The following is a 21,499-nucleotide window of genomic DNA, read 5'->3' as shown; positions in this document are numbered from 1 at the left end:
CAAAGCATGATAACTACATTTTATCATAAACTAACAATAAGTTATTGTCAAACTATTATTAATCACTTATTATGCATTTATGCTAGAGAAATGATAGGAAAATAATGTAACATTTATGAGAGAAAAAACAAATAATTTAGGAGAAGAATATGGACTAAAACGATAAAAAAATTTAAATATAAAATATTAAATTTATTGAATTATTTTCAATTAAAATCAAAGTAGTAGATTTGGTATGTTATGAAGATTAAAACTTATTGTTATATCATATCATACTATTATTCTCGTCTAATATTTTTTGAATAATATTTTCATCTAATATTTAATGTTACATGACTTGTTTATAATAATATTTAATTATATTACTTGTTAATAATTTTTTTTAAATAATTTGTTTATTATTAAATATATAATTAAATGATCTGAAATGTAATTTACCTACAGCTATATATTTAACAAATTGATCCTTAATTTTTTTAGTTTTAAATCAACCTGGAAAAGGGGTTGTTTCTTTTGGCAAATGGCTTTATTTAAACATCCCCCATTCTCTCCGTGCAAAAACATTGCTTGTCATATTGCTTTAAGTTTTGCAGTTTCAAAGAAGAAAAGTTCTGAAATTTAGATTCTTTCTACTTAATTCTTTGAATACGAAATTGGGTTTTATTCCTTCTATTTTTATGTCTGAAAAAAAAGTATTTCTATTACTGTGAGTTTGAGTGTCTAAACATGTTTTCTTAAACCGTTTATTGGAACTTACTCATATTGTCTTGTTGTGATGTGTAATGACAAATTCTGATCATGATTTGTTTATGAATCTGGGCCCTGTTTATATCCTTGAGTCCTTAGGGTTTCATTGTCAGTCGTTTTAGCAGCGGTAATTTGGTTTTGGGCAAAAAACAATTAAGGATCTTTATATCTGAACCGTAATTGTCAACAAAGACCTGGAATGTTTGAGGTTTGGTAGTTGAGTTTTTTTCTTTAAGTTGACGAGATCAGATGTTTGTATGATGAATCTTAGGCGAGTTCTAAGCCCGCGAGTGCGAGGAGGAATCCCTAGTTGTTTCCCACAGGTAGTCTTTTTTTTCTGTCATTTAGTAAATGTATTTATATGTTTTTTTATTCATTGTTGCTTATTGGAGTTCTTCATCTGGATGCTTGTTAAGTTCGGTAATTGCGGGTCGCTCGAGCAACATGGATCTGCAAGGAATAAGATTTGGACAATTGATGAAAATCCTCCACCTCCGAGTCCAAATGATTCCCAAGGCAAATCCTTTGTTGACCTGTTGCTTAAACCGTCCGAAGAAGATCTCAAACGCTGGCCCCATAGGTAAGAACTTGGATATTTAGTTCCTTTGTTGATTTAATTGAAAAATCTATCGGAGGTGCGTATCTGTTGCTGATGTAGTTTTCTTTTCCTGTTTCAGCTTTGACTTTCGCCTGAGAGTATCGCTTTTAGCAGATGGAAGTCTGACATTAATATCACGAATTTGGAATGTTAACGGGAAGCCATTTAGTTTCTCTTTTGCGTATCATACATTTTTGTCAGTTTCCGACATTAGGTATATTTGACAAACAATTTCTGTTTTTATGGCGTCGAAGTTAGTTCTTTCTGGATTTGACATGAACATCACTGTGTCCACAGTGAAGTGAGGATTGAAGGGCTGGAGACACTCGACTACCTAGACAACCTTTGCCAAAAAGAACGTTTTACCGAGCAAGGGGATGCTATAACATTCGAGTCCGAGGTACACGAGTTTTACCATTCCTTTGAAGTATCCAAATATGTATGTTTTTGTGGTCTTAAGAGCTACTAAGACTGTTCGTTGGGTTAGGGAAAATTGGAACATTTCATACATGGTATAACAGTTCTGGCATTAGGACTTTGTTCTTGTTTGCCTTGGAATATAATCTATTATGCTCGAAGCCATTTGTCTTGCGAGAATGCTGCAAGGCGAGTTTTAAACAATGACAACTTAAATGTTCTTCAATTGGTGCGACAGGTGGATCGAGTTTATCTCAGTACTCCAAATGTAGTTGCGGTACTTGATCACGAAAGGAAAAGAACGTATGTTGTCAGGAAGGAAGGACTACCCGATGTCGGTATGCAAGTACATTTAAGGATGTTTTTAGGACACGAAAACTATGAGGATTTCATAAAGGAGTGCAGCTTGGTCTGTTTCTAAACAAATAACAAAAAGATTGTGATTCTGTAGTTAACAGTGGTATGGAATCCATGGGAGAAGAAATCAAAATCAATGGTAGATCTTGGAGACGTCGAATACAAACAAATGCTATCCATGAACGGGGCAGCAATTGAGAAGCCGGTGATGTTGAAACCCGGTGAGTAGTGGACAGGGCGGTTAGAAGTGTCGGTTGTCGCATCGACATTAAGCAGTGAACATTTTGATCTGAGGAGGATGTAGGATGTTTTAGTACAGATCCACAGCCACTGGTAGGACATGTAGGAATAGTTCAATGTTAATCAACAAAAGCAAGGATATGCTTTTTTATGTTAGCGTTGAGTTCAGTGTAAGTACTAAGTAGAAAACCCTATGTTTTGTTTTTTCTAAACATGAGATGGCGGCCTCTTGTGTTTTTGTTGTTTCCATGTCACTGAGAAATATGAATCTCTAGAAATGAAAATTATGACATTGAGCTAAGTGCTAAAATAGTGATCTTTGTGCACATTAGCTTAGCTATATGGCAGCATAAGTAACTGCAATGGCTTTGCCTTTTAGGTTACCTTTAGGCAGAATGATATTTTGGCCCCTCACTTTTATGAGTTAAGTTATTTTACTTTTAAAAATTTTACTTTCGTTTCATCAAATTGGTTTAAAAACAATAATGAACATTAACTATTAAAATGTTATCACCTATTTTCTTCTTATTGAAACGTCAATGTCAATTATTTTATTATTTTTGACATATTAATAAAAAGAGAAAATAATCTCAGTGGCAAAAAATGTCTGATAATATACGATTTTAACCAATTTTTTTTGGATTTGTTAAAATGACCAACTAAATCGCAATGCGATCGATAATTCGTAACGCGATCTCCGGTATCGCAAATCATTTTCCAGATTCTCAACGCGAACTTCGACTATCGCATTGCGATTTACATATTCGCATTGCGATAGTCGAAGTTCGCGTTGCGATTTATTCCAAATTCGTTGCGATAGTCCAAAATCGCAACGACTCGTGGTATTGCATTTGTTTCTTAAGAATTTTCTCTAAAAAGATAGTATTCACGCGGATGTGTCGAAGACACGTATTACCACGACCACGACCCGAGACGAGACGGACGGACAACGGCGGCGGCGCGCGAGAGTCCCCCTTATTCTCTATCACTCAACAAGGAAGTGGGAAAGCCAAGCCTTAAATACCATTCTCAATAGTGTTTCCAATACTATGTGGGATTGAGAATTACCAACACTTGTTTCCAATACTATGTGATTATTCAGGAAACAATTAACAATCATGCACCTTAAAACAACTGAATCAACAACCAATTGCATTAGTATTATACGATTAAATATGTCATAATTAAAAATCAATATACAATCAATCGCGATTATTGCAATTTTAAGCAAAACATTCCAAAAAAATTGCATCACTCGCGAGAATAAAAAAAATTGTTATCGTGCAATTACAATCAATTGAAAATAAATTAGAATTACATGAAAACTAAACGAACCACAAATACTTTTTATACAAATACTAAAGTCATTAACTATAATTCACAAATAATATCACTATTTAAGGCTCAATCCCACATAGTATTGGGAACAAGTGTTGGTAATGCTCAATCCCACATAGTATTGGAAACACTATTGGGAATGGTATTTAAGTCTTGGTTTTCCCACTTCCTTGTTGAGTGATAGAGAACAAGGGGGACTCTCGTGAGCCGCCGCCGCCGTTCGTCTCTTCTCTCTTCTCGCCTCGGGTCGTGGTCGTGGTCATACGTGTCTTCGACACGTCCGTGCGAATACTATCTTTTTAGAGAAAATTCTTAAGAAACAAATGCAATGTCAGCATTATTGATCACTGAGGTTATTTTGGTAAATCCAAAAAAAATTGATTAAAATCGTATATTATAAGACATTTTTATCACTGAGGTTATTTTCTCTAATAAAAATTATAGAAAACAATGTCAGCATTACATAAGAATGGAAAGTCTTTTTTAAATTTTTTATGATGTAAAAATAATTAATATCAATATTATTTTATTTGAGAATAAAAAAGAATATAATGAAAATTTAAGGGCTAAAGCAAGTCCATCCTTGGACTGTTGATGTGAAATGAGATAGAAAATAGCATGATTTTGATTGCAATAAAGGGCAGTGATATGGATTAATTGTAGGGGTGGCAATTGGGTGGGAAAAATTAGAAGTTGTAGGGATTTGAGTTGATAGGGATGTGGAATAATCGAAATCTTCATCCATATGGATAGAGATGGGAAAGTTTTATCTCTTAAACTCAAATAAGGATGGGATGGAGACGAAGACAGGGATTGTTGTATCTGAATCGTGGGGATAATCAAATCGTACTCGTGTGAATAACTGTATGGATCCCTGAAAAATATCTCTAGGAATCCATGATATTTTACAAAATTTTAAAATATATTTATATTCATTTACCTATATACCCTTAATATATTTTAATAAAAAAATTATGTATGATAAGATTGTGAGATTACGTGTTGCTACTGTTACATCTCAAATAACTAAAATTTAAGTTTAGATCTTTTCTCATTTAATATACATTGATTTGTTAAGATTGAAAATGATTAAGATTATATATATACATCGGGTGTTAGATGAATATTGACGTTTAAAACTTCATATTATAGATAGAGATCAATTGAGACAATATGATATATCTTACAAGTTTTTGGTGTTGCATTGATTTCAAAAATGTTTGTTTATTTTTTTGGGATGATGATTGACTAAAACTCACAAAGATAGTAAGTGATGGATATGTAGGCAAAAAAAAATTTCCGAATATATAATAGGGATTCTCACAACATACACACAAGTGTCAGGGACGAATTGAGTAATGTAAAATCGTCCCCATCCCCGTCCCGTTGCCACCCCTAATTAATTGAAGAAAAAATGGAAATCACTTTATCTTAGAGACAACACAAAACAGAGACCCTATATATCCATACTTTACGAGACAGTCATATACACCGTACCATAACCATAGTCGCGCTTAAATATCACCTTTCCGACTTTCATCTCAACGTGACACCTTATTTTCCCTTAAAGACCCACACCACCTCTCCATTTGTTCTATAAAATAATAAAAGAAACGACCACCCAAAAATAATCAAATAATTAATACAAATACAATAAGCCAATGGATTTTACTATATGAGGATGATAACTCTTTATTTTCCACAAGTATAATGTAATGTGTGAATAAATACTGCTACAATCCAATGTGGATACAGAATGTAACCTCCCGGCCCAATCCATCAAATCAATCGGTCCTTTTTACCATGTGTTCTGTTTCAGTGAATGTTGAGCCTGCAACAAAATTAAACACACAGATCTAAACACACAGAATGTAACCTCCCGGCCCAAGCCATTATATTTTTTTCAATTTCACTCAAGGTAACCAACGTTGCCTTACCATTTTAACATGTTGATGACGCATTTGGGCATGTCGCCGCCGTCAAGTTGTTTCTTGGACATCCCGTCGCACTTAACGGTAACCCCGACCATGCCGATCTTCAACCCCGCCACGCTCACTCCGACTTTCGTCCGAGCCTCCACGTTCACCAGTAAACTTTTGCTTCGGTAACGAGCCTTGAGCTTGTTCCCGACCTCGTCGACCACTAGCTTGTTACTCACCTTTGTTTCTACCCTCAAACTCCTCGTGCTCTTTTTCCGCATAGTGAACTCCGGCACCGATGTCGTTCCCAAATCGGTCTCGGACACACCTTCCCCCACGGTGACATCAACCTCCGTGTTGCCGTAATAGTAAGTCATCTTTCCGTTTGGGTTCTTCACTTCCAGTCTCGTCGTCGTTTTGGCATCGAGGTTGGTTCCGTCGGGTCTTCTGTTGACGTTGAAGCGGGAGATCCGGAACGATTGGACGTGAAATCTGGGTAATTTCGGGTCGAACCAGAGGTAGAAAGCGGCGGCGGAAATGATAATGAGGAGAAGGAAGATCAAAAAGAAGATGCAGAAACAACAGCAACAAGCACGGCCATAATTAGTCTTTCTTTTCTTGGGATGAAAAGAAGGCGGGAGAATCGGTTTCCGTGGCGGTGGTCTAAGCCCACGGGGACCGGCCGGGACGTTTGGGTCTTTGTATCCGGGTGGCTTTTGGAGAACCGGTTTCACTGGGGTTTCAGACATGCCTCCGATGTAGAAGAATGTGCATGCAAAATTGGGATGAATCGACGGAATTTGAACAAAGATCAACAAGAAAGAATCTAAACTCTAGAGATCCATGAATTGGATAAAAATTGAAGACAAACACGAACCTTATCAACCCGATGATTGATTGGTGCAAAGATCTGAATCGTCAGAATGGAAATGGATATGTAGAGAATCCAACCGCGAGCTTTGAATGATAAAAAGAGTTGCAGAGCATATAGAAGGAATGGGTGAAGAGAAGAATGGGAAAGAAAGAAGATTTGCCTCTTATAGGAAACAAGAGGGGTTTGGTAGGGATGAGCTAGCGAGATTCACGCGCGGGAATTTTTTCTACTTTTGTCTTCTACTTATTTCATTTTCACTTAGACTATAAATGTTACGGGTAAAACACACCTAAGGGTCACTCAGTTATTAGTTTGGTTACAATTGGGTCACTTTTTTCTTCTATAATTATAATTTAATCATTCAATTAAAATATTCTCATAAATACATTACTCTTTCGTTAAAATTACTTCATTCAATTATTATTTCGGATTCAAATGAGTCACTTTTTTCTCTAAAAGTTATATTTGGGTGAATTAAAAATTTAAAACCTTTATTATAAACATATTATTACTGTCATTAAAATTGGAACATACGTCTAATGAGATCTATTATAATAACAATTTTAATCACCAAAATTTAAACATTCTATTATTTTTTCTTAATTCAAAATAATGAGTAAATTTAACCCTTTATATTTAAAAAATTCATCAATTTAATTCTTTTTTACGATACTTTCAAACCAAGTAAGTCCATCGGATCAAAATAACAATAGGATAATTGCAGTCTACCATAAAGTAGCAACAAGATATTAGGTACTATTAACCATTACTATACTAGAAAAGTAATATAAAATTTATGGACGAAGAACAAGTAATTTAGAAGAATAATAAAATATTAAGATGATATAAATTTTATATGTGAAGGATTAAGTTTATTAAATTATTTCGAATTAAGATAAAATTAGTATAATTTTTAGAATCTAAAATTATTATTACATTGGATCAAATTATTGTTTCATCAAATATTTAATCGTTATGGTATGTTTGTGATAATATTTAGTTGAGTGACTAAATTACAATTAAATGAATTAGATGTTTGTAACCGAATTAATAATTAAACGAATGAGGTGTATTATACCCAAATGTTATACACCTACCATATATTTTGCTTTAAAGTTAGTTTTGAATCGTTAAATGTTTACCCATACTTGGGTAAGTAAAACTAATAAAAGTAAAAAAGAGATGAGTTAACTGAGAATGACTATGGGTACATAATTAGCCAAGAATATTGAATACTGTGAGTAGAGGTACTTGGTGGTGTAAAGACTGTGTCCGAGTGTGGGGTTGAAATGGAAGCGCATGTTCTTCCATGTGGGGCATAAGAGCTACGCTGCCGTTATCCTCAAACTTGTCCTTTTCAAAACTTCCACCGACGCTGCTCTTTTTCCTTTATAACCCTTTCTTTATAGCTACGCGCACCATCCGGTGATAAAACCGACACAAATTCGGGCAAATCTGTTACAAGAGGGATGTTTGGTATTTTTGTGCGTTGTCTGAAGTCTTTCGTATACTAAGCTCGACGTTCAACTGTTGATGTAAGTTAAAGCTTCATCGTCACTTGTTAATCTTTACTTGATGTTACTTCCGCACCTTCTAATCAGTTCACCTTTGAAGATAATAATCATATAATCCGGGATAGATCGAATAAGCGGGTGGAAATGATATTTTTTAAATTTTTATATAATTAAATTATTTTTTATTAATAATTTAATTTTTCTTAAATTTATAATTATTTATTAAATATGAATTGTGATTTTAATATAAAATCATACATAAGCGCTTGCACAATTATTCTTGATTGATAAAATTGTAAATGTGGGTGGACACTGGACAGGGAGGCGGGGATGTGACACCGATGCTCGACCGAAAAACCTAGCGCTGATCCAAATAGTTGTGGAGCCGCATTTGCCTTGTTTGTCGGTGAAGAATGGCGCCCACACGTTGAAAAATGGCATCTATATTGTGGGTATCAACTATCAAATAGCCAATTATAGCCCCCCCAGACTTTCTTATTACGAGTTAATTAGTCGCACCAGGTTGAAAGAGTAACGGGCATGATTGACTTAGATTTATATATTCAGGTATGCATCTATCTATGCTATGTGCGCAATGCAATTCTAGATTTAAGGGATATTGTCGGTACCTGCTTATTACTCAAGTCTAAGTTAATGAATATTTTAAGTTTGTAATTTATATGGACTTTGTGATTAATTTTTAATATGTTCATAAAATGATGTTGTGTTATTAGTTTCTTCGTTGTATTTATGTTGATGTTCTTTTATTTATTTAAAATATTAAAATTTGTATAATATTTTTAAAATTTATATTTTATTTTATATATTTCGGCATATTCATTTTTGTGTTATGTTTATATTATTTTTCTTCATTTTTTATGCAGCATATTATGTTAATTTAATTTATAAAGTAATTAGTTGGTTTGTATTATATTTTTTGTTGCGTCTTTATTGACTCATATTTATATAATTTGTTATAGTTATTCAATTTGTAAACAAAAATATGTCAATGGTCTGGTTTGCATTAATAAGTAAATTAGAGTTTGTCGTTATTGAATTTTAAATATAAAATAATTTAATTGAGATTATTTTAAATTGTGATATTATATAACTTGAATACGTGTTTAAATATTTGTATATTATCGTGAAGTGATTGAATTAATCGATGAACTTGATCAAATTTCAAACCTTAGATTTCGAGAATGCAATAATAATAAAATACTTTATGAGAGAGCTTTGTTACTCTTATGATCATATCCGACTCAGTAAGACTAATATCTACTTAAAGCATTCAACGAATAGATAAAAAGGACCTTGAATCCCTAATTCACGCACACAAAGAGTGTGTTTATATTATTGTAACTAATTCGGAGGGTAAATTGGTAGGTATAGGCATATGTTGGTGGCAAAAGTGGCCCAATAGGACAGATGTTCAGTGGATTATTTTCAAATTAATTTGAGATCTACGACAATTTTATAGTACAAGAAAAATTAGTTATGTCCACGTGATGAGTTTTAAGTCATTGTAATAAATACCATAATTCCCAAGATAATTTATGTGGTGTCGTATTAGGCTAAATAAAAAACTCGCTTGTCATATTGGGTTAATTTTGCCTTTGTTGATGGCACCTGAGTTGGTCTTGGGCTTCGGATACTTATTTAGGTTTTCAACATGCTTGGAGCTGGACCCAGAAATATGCCATGGGCTACTCTAACAAATGGTTCAGGATATAGCCCTTCACTACTCACTTTGTGGAAATAGAAATCAAGTTTGCATTCGTCGTGATTGCTCTTGTAACAATACATAAAGTGAAAGCATAGATGGAGAACTTACCACAACCCACAAAGATTTAAGATATTCAATTTAAACATGTACAACTAATTTAATTTAATAATAAAATTAAAATTCAAAGGTCAAAGGCAATGATAAAAGAATTACAATTGAGGAAGTCAAATATGACCTATTCTATGATGAAGACTGTAGACTGTGTGAATCTTTGATGTTTTAATTTCCAATTGTAGAAATTTTATTTCAAATAATTCAAATATGTTTTGATTTGAGAAATCTTAATCTTACCGATCTCGTTTTGTAATGGTTTGTCTTCAAGAATTATCATTCTTGTAACCAAGTAAATTTGATATAATTTTTTATAGAGTCAAAATGATATCATTTTAGCATATCATTACACCATCTGTCATAACACAATTAACAATTCAATGATAGAGTGACCAAAATAAGAAAAAATTTAAAATTAAGTTGATAGTTTTTAAACCTCAATGACTAAAATAATAGTAAAAAAAGTTAAGCGGTAAAAATTAAAATGCTTAATACATTTTTAGGTGCCTAAATTATATTTCAAATTAACTTTTGGTGTCTAATTTTTTTTAGCTAAAAATAGGTGTCTAATATTTTATTCGTTATACTCTTAGGTGCATATTGTTTAAAAAATCGTTAAGTGACATAAGTCACATCTATTTTTTTAAATTTTTTTAAAATAATATTGTATTTTTAAATAATTAAAAAATATAAACGTGACATGTGACACTTAATGATTTTTTTACAGTAAATACCTAAAAGTGTAACGGAAAAAATATTAGAATTTTTTTTTAATGAAAAATTCTTTAGACACCAAAAAATCAATTTAAGATATAATTTAGATAACCAAAGTGTATCGAACCAAATTAAAATTTAACCTTAAAATAAAAATAAAAATAAAAATAAACTTATTTCTATTAAAGTAGTTTTATTCAAGATACTCCTATAAAACAGCGATTCTTGCCATTTTGACTTCTCTCATACAACTGAAACTCTCTGTGTCACTGGTCTCTCGCTCTTTACTCTCCAACAGTTTGCTTTTGAAATTATCGTTTCTTTTACAGATTTTTATCTCTTATTTTGTTCTTCAAAAATCCCATTTTGATGATTCTGTTCCGGAGATGAAGCCATCGAGTTGGTTCCCAGTGAAATATACAGAGCAAAGAACTGTAACAAACAAGACAGTAAAGCCATCCAGCAAGTGGTTTCCGATGGCGTCCAAAGCTAAAGCCCCTAAAATTGTCAGGATTTATGTCACCGATGAGGACGCCACGGATTCTTCCAGCGACGAATGTGAACGGTCGAGACATCGTAGGGTGAAAAGGCATATAAACGAAATCAGGATTGAAGATTGTTCCACCGTCAATTCCTCCAAGCCGGCAAACAAGCAAAACAGGCAAATAGTTAATAAAAGCAATCATGTAAATATGAGATCGAAGAAGCAACAACAAAAGCTGCAATCTTTGTCCAACGGTGTCGTCAAGTATCGTGGAGTTCGACAAAGGCCGTGGGGAAGATGGGCGGCTGAGATCAGAGACCCCACGAGTCGAACCAGGGTCTGGCTCGGCACTTATGACACTGCTGAGGAAGCTGCCTTGGAGTATGACCGAGCCGCGGTTCGAATCAAAGGTCCCGATGCTCTCACAAACTTTGTGAAGCCTCCGGTGAGTCCTCCACCGGAGATTGATCTTGAAATTAATTCCGGGTATGATTCGACTCAAGACCCCCAGTCTCTCCGTTCACCTACATCAGTTCTCAGATTCCAGGCCAACGAAGAGGCTGAACTTCAAACAGACTCCAAAGATGACTCCTCGGAGCACATCGAAAGTGAGTGGAAACCTGTCGACCAACTCCAAATAGAACCGAGTAACTTATCAGATGAGTATTTATTAACAGATCCCGGTGTTTTATGTGATTACTTCAATTCTGATAATCTTGAACCAATACTATTTGATGAAATGAGGTTACCAGAAGCCTGTATGGAACCTGAGTATGCTAATATTTCTCTAAAACTAGACGTCGATTTCGGGTCTTGTATGTGGGATGTCGATAATTTTTATTAGAATCAGCGTAAGTTGCCTGGCAAATTCCGAGTGGAATTTTGGATACATTTTCCCAGTTTTCTCTAGAACAGTGTGTAAAGAAATGCGTAGAAAATTTGTTAATTCTTGGTTCCCTTATGTGTATGCCTTATCTTCTTTTGAATTGAATCAATTTGGTTGTTCAAATGTTCACTTTACATCTTTTCTTGTCTGTGCCTATGATGGGAGTCGGTGAGATCTTCAATATTTGGCCTTTTCAAAAGGCTGCCAAGTTTAAGCTAAAGTTGGAGGCTCCCATGTTCGACGTTTCGCTACCTTAGCCACTCGTTAGCCATAAACCTTTTTGTTTATTAGTGAAGACAACAAAATACACAGTATTGGTCCATATTAATCCATTTCATCGTTATCGTACCATTTACTCGATGGTTTTTTCCCTCTAGTTTCAAACCTTAAATCAGTGAGTCCGATTGCTAAGGACAATTCATTGTGCTTCGAAAACACATATCGGAAAGGATTGTGATAGGGACACAGTGTATTTTCAGGCAATATCTCGGGCAGCTAGAGATGGTATTTAAAAAATAAACAGCCGGTCAAAAGCTTTACCGCAAAAAGATGTTTCGTGGTTTATAAAATTACAGGCTTTTTGGGGGTTTGATGTGCATAACTGAAACTCTCGGCATGAAACTTGATCTGCAAGACTGCAATTCTCTTTCCTTATGGGTTAAAATTAAATGCATGGCAACAACGACAAGCCAATGCGTCGTTTCTTTGGCTTTGATGACATGTCACTTTCATGTAAGACACATTTGAACAAAACTTAGTATGAATTTTCACATCATCACTTCCCACAGGTTGTTGAACCTGTGAAGTGATTTGAGAGGATTCTGGATTGGTATCAAAATATAGCAAAACAAGAACAATACATGCTTTGTACTTTCATCTGTTTTCACTGTTTCCATGAAATTCGACCAACGTTTACGCACTACGGGCTATAATATAGTCGAACGAGTCAATCTCGAGATTAACAATGTTTTAATTGACTTGAAATAATTTGATTCGTGCTTGATTTGATATTCGATAAATAAAATATAGCAAAACAAGACAAACATGCTTGTACTTTCATCTGTTTTCACTGTTTCCATGAAATTCGACCAACGTTTACGCACTACGGGCTATAATATAGTCGAACGAGTCAATCTCGAGATTAACAATGTTTTAATTGACTTGAAAATAATTTGATTCGTGCTTGATTTGATATTCGATAAATTCGATAAATCCTTGTTTGATTTGTGCTTGTTAAAAAAATACATTGAACTCGTTGTTCATTAGGCTTACAAGAATGTTTGTTCTTATTTTCAAAAATATATGTAAAAACTAACAATAATATATAGAGCTTAATATAAATAAATTAATAAATTTAACAAAAAATTAAAATACTATGTGAAATATTTTCAAAGTTAAGCACCAAAATAACAATCTACAACACCAAACTATATATTGCAACCAAATAATATTCACAAATAACCAAACTAACACTCGAAAAATAAGAGAAATAACATCCTAAAAGTTATAAAAGAATCGACGAATGGTCGTGAATTTGTCAAAATTGAGTTAGACCTTACTCGACTTGATTTGTTAAAGTATAGAGTCGAGTTTGAATTCAAATCCAATTAACTTAATTAATACCCATGTTAAGCACTCTTTAGTATAGATTTTGAAGTGTTAATTAGCAAATGTTGTGGATATGGTGGCTTGCAACTTGCAAATAACAAAGAGGATGCAAAAAGAGAGGGAGAAAAAGGTCAGTGCTGTTACAGCCTACAAGAACAAGTGTAGCTTTTGTCGGCTTCAGCTGACCTACCTATGATTGTCTGTCAATGTGTTTTATGCGACGACCATAGCACTTGCAGCAGCACGGTCGTCGAATTCAGATCCCTAAAGTCATCATAATAAAAAGAGATGGATGAGTGAGCGATGAGATACTCCTCCATGGTGGAGCCAAACAGGTCATATATAGCTGCATGCAGAATCCAAGGCAACGTTGTTGATGCCCTTGTCTTTAATGTGTATATATATTTCCAACAAAAAACAGTGAACAATTGGTATTTTTTTTATACAGCAGTTTAAATTGGGTTTAAGATATTGGAAATATAATACTATATGAAATTTTGGGTAAATTACAAATTAGTTCTAAAATTATCATTTCGATTCGTTTTAGTACTTAAACTTTCAATTTTTACTTATATTTAGTTTTTGTTTTATTTTAGTACTTCACCGTTAAAAACTTAGCATAATTGTTATTTTAAATTTTTAATTTAATTACTTAACTTTCAAATTATTTTTTATTTTAATTATATATTAATAAAATAATAAAAATATCATATCACAAAATATTATTCATAAAATAAATTAGAGTGATTAAAACATAAGCAATTTGAAGTTATCGGTTAATTGAATTCTTTTAAAATTTAATGACCAAAATAGGAGTGAGAAGATAGTTAAGTGATGAATGATGTAATTTAATTATAAAAATGTCACGTGGAAAAAGTTACCTTAAATGGCAGGGTACTAAATGAAACAAAAACTAAACGATAAGTATGGTTTTGAAAAAAAATATTTAAGTATTAAAATAGAATAAAATTGATAAATTAGGTGCTAAATATGTATTTTACCCTTAAATATTAGATGAAAAAGATTTTTTGTTTTTATTGTTCTATATAACTCGACGGGGTTATTTAGATATTAGTTCAAACTTCAAAACCAACGAAAAGACAGAAGATATTAGTTCATACATAAAAAGAAGGGTTCATGCAATACATTAAAAAAAATGAAATTTAAAATTTATTATTTAAGAATCAGAATTGTTTGTGTAACTCAATTTTAAAATATTTAAATTATTCATATCTAAAGAGAGAGAGCATAAAATATAAAGGGTTTGAATAATAAAAAAGCCTAATATACTATTAAAAAAATACGGTATAAAAAAAATTAATTTCTCAAAAGAAAAAAAAACAGGTTGGCCCACAAAATCTCTGTTGCATCCATGAGAAGGAGAGGTGAAATCTTGTATGATACTACTATTACTCTAGCCATATTAAATCTCATCCGCTCATCATGAAAAACCAAACAGGTGGAACCCGTTTCACCTACAATTTTCATTATTATACAATATGGAGAAAATTGAATTAATGTATCGGTCCGTGGACCCACATTATATTCAATTTTCCCCTCCTTCCAAGTACTCATCTCATATTTTTCTTCTTCTTCTTGCTCCAAACCATAATTTTTTCCTTTTAAATGATCATTTTACTTTCCGTTAATATTGATGGCTGTTCTACTCGAGGTGTATAAAAAAAGGTTAAAAAAATATTGTGACCGGTAAAAAAGATTACAGGTTAAAAATGTGATCGACAATGTTATAAATTGAAACCAGAAAGTTTTTAGATCGGAGTAACATAACAGGTTGTAATATAATGTTATATATAGGGGTGAGCATTCGATCGAGTCGAGTTGAGTCAAAAAATTTCGAGTTGATGAATCTTATTTTACAACTCGGAGTTGACTTGAATTCTTTCGAGTCAAGTCGAGTCGATTTTTTGAGTTTATGTTTAAATTTAATAATAAATATTGTAATATTATGATATCATTTGATTTCAATTTAAATAGTTTTTTTTATAATCATATAATTATATATAACAATCATTCATATGTGATTTTTGAAAAAATAATACATATATTTCTTTCATATGAGATATACATATATCATAATTGAGGGACTCGACTCAAAACTTGAAAATTCATCAACTAATTACTAAAATTTCAATTATTCAAGTGTATTTTACAACTCAATTTGCAATTGAAATTTTTTAGAGTTGAGTTTTGCTCACACATAGTTATACGTGTAAGAAAATAAGTTATAAATAGTAAATGTTATGAATACTATTAACATTTAAGGTTGCGTCGAAAATGTTATCAGAGTTTAAGCTGATAGAGCCTTAGATTATCACAATATAAGAAAATAGGTTAAAAACAAAAAAATGTTATGAACATATATAAGAAATAAAGTTGTGCCCAATAATGTCATGGTTCATAATAAAAGGTTGTATTATGGAATCTTAATATTTTAATAATAAAATGGGTTGCACCCTAAAATGTTATCAGTTTTAGCTGATGGAGCCTTAGATTTTCCTACCATAAGAAACTAAGTTAAAATCTGAAGTTGTAATGAATATATATAAAATACGATTACGCTCACTAATGTCATGATTCACTAAGAAATATGTTGTGAATTAATGTTAACATATTTATTAATAAATAGGTTGCACCCAAGAATATCAGGTTCACTAAGAAGCAGGTTATAATATGAAAACTTAATATTTTTTAATAATAAAATGAGTTACGCCTAAAATGTTAGTAGAGTTTAAGTTGATGGAGCCTTGAATTTTCTCATGATAAGAAAATAAGTTAAAAGCTAAAAATATTATGAATATGTATAATAAATATGGTTGTGCCAAATAATGTCATGGTTCACTAAGAAATACGTTGCGATATATAATGTTAATATTTTCATTAATAAAGTAGGTTGCGATTTGTAATACTAATATTTTTATTAATAAAATAGGTTGTGCCTAAGAATGTCATGATTCTTAAGAAAGCAGGTTGCAATCACGAATATTAATATTTTTAATAATAAAATGAATATCACATAAATATTATTAGATTTTAAGCTGATGGAGCCTTGAGTTTTTTCTCGATAAAAAAATAAGTTAAAACTGAAAAATGTTATGAATATATAATAAATATGGTTGCACCTAATAATGTCATAGTTCATAGGTTGTGATCTGTAATATTAATATTTTAATTAATAAAATAGGTTACTCCCAATAATGTTATAGTTCACTATGAAAGTAGGTTGCGATTTGTAATATAATGTTAATATTTTTTAAAAAAATATGTTGCGCCCAAGAATGTCAAGGTTTTGAATAGAAATTTTGGTTGCGATACGTTAGGTTAATATTTTCATTAATAAAATATATTTTGCCCAAAAAAATTAAAAATAGTTCGAAATTTAAAATATCGATATGAAATATATTATTATAGATACTTTTAAATATTGAAAAAGTTAAAGATAATATCAAAAGTGAAAATATCGATACATATGTTTTGATGATCAATACTTTTAAAAATTGAAAGAAATAAGTTAAATCTTAAAATGTTATTAATATATTTAAAAAAAATGGTTGCACGCAAAGTTAAAAAAAAAATATAATATCGATATGCAATATAATAATATTGATACTTTTAAATATGAAAAAGTGAAGATAAGATCGAAGTTAAAATATTGATATTATGTATTAATGACCGATACTTTTAAAAATTAAATGATGATAAAATCAAAATTAAAATTAAATAGTTTCATAAGCCACCTCAATTCAATTAAATCGTTTGAAAACCTCACCAATTAAAAATTGGAAACATTGATAAAAGATTGTACTTTTGAGGAATGGTGGGTGAATCGTCACATGGGATTTGGGGCTAATGGAAACAAAAATATTAATTCGCTTTAGACTCAATTAATGGTAATTGAAAAACATGAGGTCCCGATGAAATGTTGCCAATGAAGGGGTGCAAGGATTATTATATATTGGGTTTAGGTTTAAGGTTTAAGGTTTTGCAGTAATTATCTCTTTCAAAACAATGATAAAAAAGTATTTTATAATATTGTGGAATCAATCCCAAAGAAATTGTTATAAAAAATTCTTATGCATGTGCGTCTAATTCTATCATTGATTTCCTCAATATTCAGTTGAGTTGCAAGACTTTTCATGAAGCTTCGAAGCATGACTACATCTATCGAAACATTTCAATGAAGAATATCAATATCATTCCATGGACTCAAACCGAGAAAGTTTTCAAAAAATAAAGTAGTAATAATCTTGAAGTGTTATGCAGAACAAGCATGTATACTTATTTTACTGGAAAGAACCTGGAGTCCGATCTGCATTTTTTGAGAAAGTAGTTGATAAAAGTAATAATAAAGCCATATATGTCTATGGCATGTTTCAAATTTGTTTAAGGTTGAAGAATTAGAAGGACTTCGAATCGTGAAAGCTTTCAATCTCACCAATTATAAGAAAAATATTTAGAAGTCATTTATTCAGAGATTCGAAGGTTTATAGGCTTAATGTCGTGGTGTCGTAATAATATCGAGGTTTTTGGTCCAAACTAATCGACTGCAATTGTGATAACTGTCCAATATTGGGGTTGTTGCTATTTATTACCAGAACCATGAAGCAACAATTGTTATTAATTTAAAAACAAGCAATACATAAAATAGTAATAATTATTATTACAAAAGACACAACATATAATGTTATACTTATAAACCCTTTTTGTCTACTGTTCCAAATAAAAACGATTGAAACATATATCTTAACGGTTGATAAAAAATGTTATACTTATAACCTATTTTGTCTTACTTTCGCATAATATAAAGGTTTCGAACATATAACATAAACAGTTGACAATTAAAAAAGGTGCTACCTATAATGCTAGATTTGTCAACTTGTTTTGTCATACTGTGCATAAAAACGGTTTGAAACAAATAATCTTAACCATTGCTAATTAAAGAAGGCGCAACCTACAATAATACTTATAAAATTTTTGTCTTACTTTTTCATAATATAAAAGTTTTAAACATATAATGCTAACGGTTGATAAGTAAAAAAGGCGCTACCTATAATGTTATACTTATAAAATGATTTTCCTTAATTTTGCATAATAAGAATGGTTTCAAACATATAAACTTGTTTTGTCTTACTTATAACCAATTCTAGGGTTCTTTTCCATTTCATTTGGAGTTTTTGCTTATTCGTTTTGATTTTTTTATTCAATTGTTTAAAGGATGTCATCTACATATTTCTCAAACTCAAAGGAAAAAATATCCAAAAATTTTCTACGATTGTGGGAAGAAAGTTATAATTCGTTGTTTCAGAAAAGAAGCAATCAATGCCAGCGATTCTTGGTTGCCCAAATTGGTTCCATGTGAATTCTTCTTCATGAAATGATGAAATGTGACACTGTCCTGAAATTTTTTATAAGGTTAATTCTTTGGTTGTATTTTTAATGAATTTTCTAAATGTGATGCATGGATAAATGTAGATTCTTTTTTGGTTAATGAAGATGTTATAGGCAAATATGAGAAGGACATTCTTATCAAAGTTATGATAGAAATAACATGTTGTTAAGGAGAACCGAGAGTTGAAGGTTGCTCAAGTATTGTTGAAATGCAAAAGAGATTATTATGTAAATGATGGTTCAAAATTGTTGGAGGCGAGGAGAAGTTGAGGAAGGCCAGTGTGAAACTTGTATACAAGTTTGTGATATTGTGTTTATTGTTTTGTTTTAATGTACTGTTTTCTAAGATGTGTGTAGTTGATAGATTAGAATTGTCCAATAGTGGATGGTTCTTCAATCAATGTTTGAGTATAGGTAAATTAATTAAGGTAGTAGTGATATGTTATCTTGTACTAGGATCAACTTTCATCTATGCATATTGTTTTGAAATTTCAGTCTTTGTTGAACCATACATCTGGTGAACTTTGGATTAATTTAAAAATGTATTGATACTGATATAAAAAGTATCGATACATTTTAAAGACAATGTATTATCTCAACAATTGGAATAAATTGTATCAGACTTATCATGAAAAGTATCGATATCCTATAAGTGAAATAAATGAAACAACTTATTTAAGATACATGCTTTTGTAGTGTTCTCTTATTATGATGAGACAAATTATTTAAGAAAGTAGTTTGAAATATAAAACATTGATACCTTATTTATGTTGATCATTACTTTATACATAAATATAATATATCTAGACTTATGCGCTTATGATCCACAATTGTTCTTGTGTTGTAATACCCCAAATTTTGATTAATGACTAAAATGTATTTTTGAAAGTCTAGGTTCCAAAGTAGGAACTTGGAAAAGTTCAAGGATCAAAATGATAATTTTCCCAAAAATATTCCATAAATAAATAGTTCATTTTTAAGAATGAATTCTCTATGAAATTAAGATTCGATATGGAATTTATGTAAAGAGCTATAAAGAAAAAGTTCAGTAAATATCTAAATAATTTGATCGAATCGGGATGATGGAAAAGTTTAGAAATTATTTCTATAATTTTAGAAATAAACAAGCATGAAATCAATTGATGATATTATAAATTCATGGAAATATTCGACCATTAGGGAAATTTTATAATAAATTGTTAAATTTGGTGTGTTTGTTGTATGGAAATGATGATAGGAGCTTGGATTCTTGCATATGTGTTCATTTGATAATATAATAGAATTGGTGAATAATTAAAGATGCAAATTAATGAATATGCTTAAATTGATGATCTGGACAGTAAATTTATAAAATCAGCATAAATTCTACAATAATTATTAGAAGTTGATTTTTATATTGTTGGATTCTTATACTAGTATAGTTATATTAAAACAACGTCTACTGATTTGGAAGTGTATACAAATAGATATTTTTTAACTGATGGAAGGTCAAAAAACAAGGCAACAGATTCTGCTCAAAACAGATTCTGTAAGCTGGATTATAAAACTTCCCATAAATTATACAAGTTGAATTAGAAGAGAGCCTATATGTTTAGATTTGTATTCGAGTCTAGTTTCCTATTGTACAAACAAAATAATTTTAAGTCTGTATTTAATACATAATAATATTTCTTTGAGAATATTGCAAACTACTAAATATGACATTATGGTAAATTAGCACTTTATGAACTCTATGTTGCTTTAATGTTTGAAATGAGTCAAGTTATTACATTGGTATCATAGTTATAATATTATTACATGATGAATATGATGAGTATATGTTAAAGGAAATCAAGCATAGTGACATGTATATGTTTAGCCTTAAGGAAGAATTATAGGGATTAATGTACAATTGTTTAATAGTTGATGTGTTATGCTGAAATTGAATGTTGGAATGATGAATTTGATATTAAATTGTTTATTTGAACCAATTTGAAAACTTGTAAAAGTATAAGACTTATTCGAAATTTGTGGAAATTAGAGACTGAAGTGAAATATTCAATATATGATGTACTATGCTGGAATTTATTATTAAAATGTTGAATTTGATGTTAGAATGTGAAATTGGATTAATTTGGAAAGTTGGTAAAATTTGATCACCAAATCATACATATGATAGAGATAAAGACTTAAGTGAAAATTATGTAATTATTAAGGTATTATGTTTGAATTAAATGTTGGAAATTTTAGTTATATTAATTGAATCTTGAATTAAAGTTAACTAGTAAGATTGTCAGATTTAGGACTAGATTGCAAATTGTATAAGTTGGTGTATGAAATGGAATTTGGTACAAGTTGATGAATAAAATTGAATATGTTGTTGGATGTTGGAAATTTCTTATAATGCTTGAATTTGGAATTAAATGGCCAAAAAGAACCATATTGAATAAAATAGAAAAGTTGAAATGAATTCTAAATAATTCATCTTATGGTTAGATTATGGATTCAGAATCGAATTTGAAAGGTCGTAAAATGTATAAGGGCTAAATCGCAAAATAAAAAGATTGAGGACTTAAATGGC

At 31.1% G+C, this 21,499-nt stretch overlaps 3 protein-coding genes across 3 annotated transcripts; 2 read left to right on the top strand and 1 right to left on the bottom strand.

Annotated features, from left to right (window-relative positions):
* The first annotated feature begins 815 nt into the window (after window positions 1-815).
* On the top strand, window positions 816-2,578 carry LOC120125733 (putative glucose-6-phosphate 1-epimerase). Its single transcript, XM_039144096.1, has 6 exons — window positions 816-1,070; window positions 1,164-1,327; window positions 1,425-1,559; window positions 1,643-1,745; window positions 2,001-2,100; window positions 2,221-2,578. Exons 1-6 carry the CDS (start codon window positions 1,005-1,007, stop codon window positions 2,346-2,348), a joined length of 696 nt encoding a protein of 231 aa, XP_039000027.1. The 5' UTR covers window positions 816-1,004; the 3' UTR covers window positions 2,349-2,578.
* Window positions 2,579-5,460: 2,882 nt separating this feature from the next.
* LOC120125709 (NDR1/HIN1-like protein 6) lies at window positions 5,461-6,747 on the bottom strand. Its single transcript, XM_039144072.1, has 2 exons — window positions 5,635-6,747; window positions 5,461-5,528 (listed from the first exon to the last, which is right to left on the bottom strand). Exons 1-2 carry the CDS (start codon window positions 6,363-6,365, stop codon window positions 5,513-5,515), a joined length of 747 nt encoding a protein of 248 aa, XP_039000003.1. The 5' UTR covers window positions 6,366-6,747; the 3' UTR covers window positions 5,461-5,512.
* A 4,138-nt stretch (window positions 6,748-10,885) lies between these two features.
* Window positions 10,886-11,883, top strand: LOC120125549 (ethylene-responsive transcription factor CRF6-like). Its single transcript, XM_039143954.1, has one exon. It carries the CDS (start codon window positions 10,942-10,944, stop codon window positions 11,881-11,883), a length of 942 nt encoding a protein of 313 aa, XP_038999885.1. The 5' UTR covers window positions 10,886-10,941.
* Window positions 11,884-21,499: the final 9,616 nt, after the last annotated feature.

Source organism: Hibiscus syriacus, unplaced genomic scaffold (genome assembly GCF_006381635.1).
Source record: "Hibiscus syriacus cultivar Baekdansim isolate YM2019G1 unplaced genomic scaffold, ASM638163v2 tig00001349_pilon, whole genome shotgun sequence".
In the NCBI taxonomy this organism is placed as follows: domain Eukaryota; kingdom Viridiplantae; phylum Streptophyta; class Magnoliopsida; order Malvales; family Malvaceae; genus Hibiscus; species Hibiscus syriacus.
This window is presented reverse-complemented; position numbering and strand designations above follow the sequence as displayed.

What these genes read in the sequence shown, in the direction of transcription:
- LOC120125549 (XM_039143954.1), top strand. Translation starts at nt 10,942, where the DNA reads ATGAAGCCATCGAGTTGGTTCCCAGTGAAATATACAGAGCAAAGAACT.
- LOC120125733 (XM_039144096.1), top strand. Translation starts at nt 1,005, where the DNA reads ATGATGAATCTTAGGCGAGTTCTAAGCCCGCGAGTGCGAGGAGGAATC. An exon ending in TCCCTAGTTGTTTCCCACAG is followed by an intron (nt 1,071 to 1,163) that starts GTAGTCTTTTTT and finishes ATGCTTGTTAAG; the next exon opens with TTCGGTAATTGCGGGTCGCT. An exon ending in GGAAGGACTACCCGATGTCG is followed by an intron (nt 2,101 to 2,220) that starts GTATGCAAGTAC and finishes TGTAGTTAACAG; the next exon opens with TGGTATGGAATCCATGGGAG.
- LOC120125709 (XM_039144072.1), bottom strand. Translation starts at nt 6,365, where the DNA reads ATGTCTGAAACCCCAGTGAAACCGGTTCTCCAAAAGCCACCCGGATAC.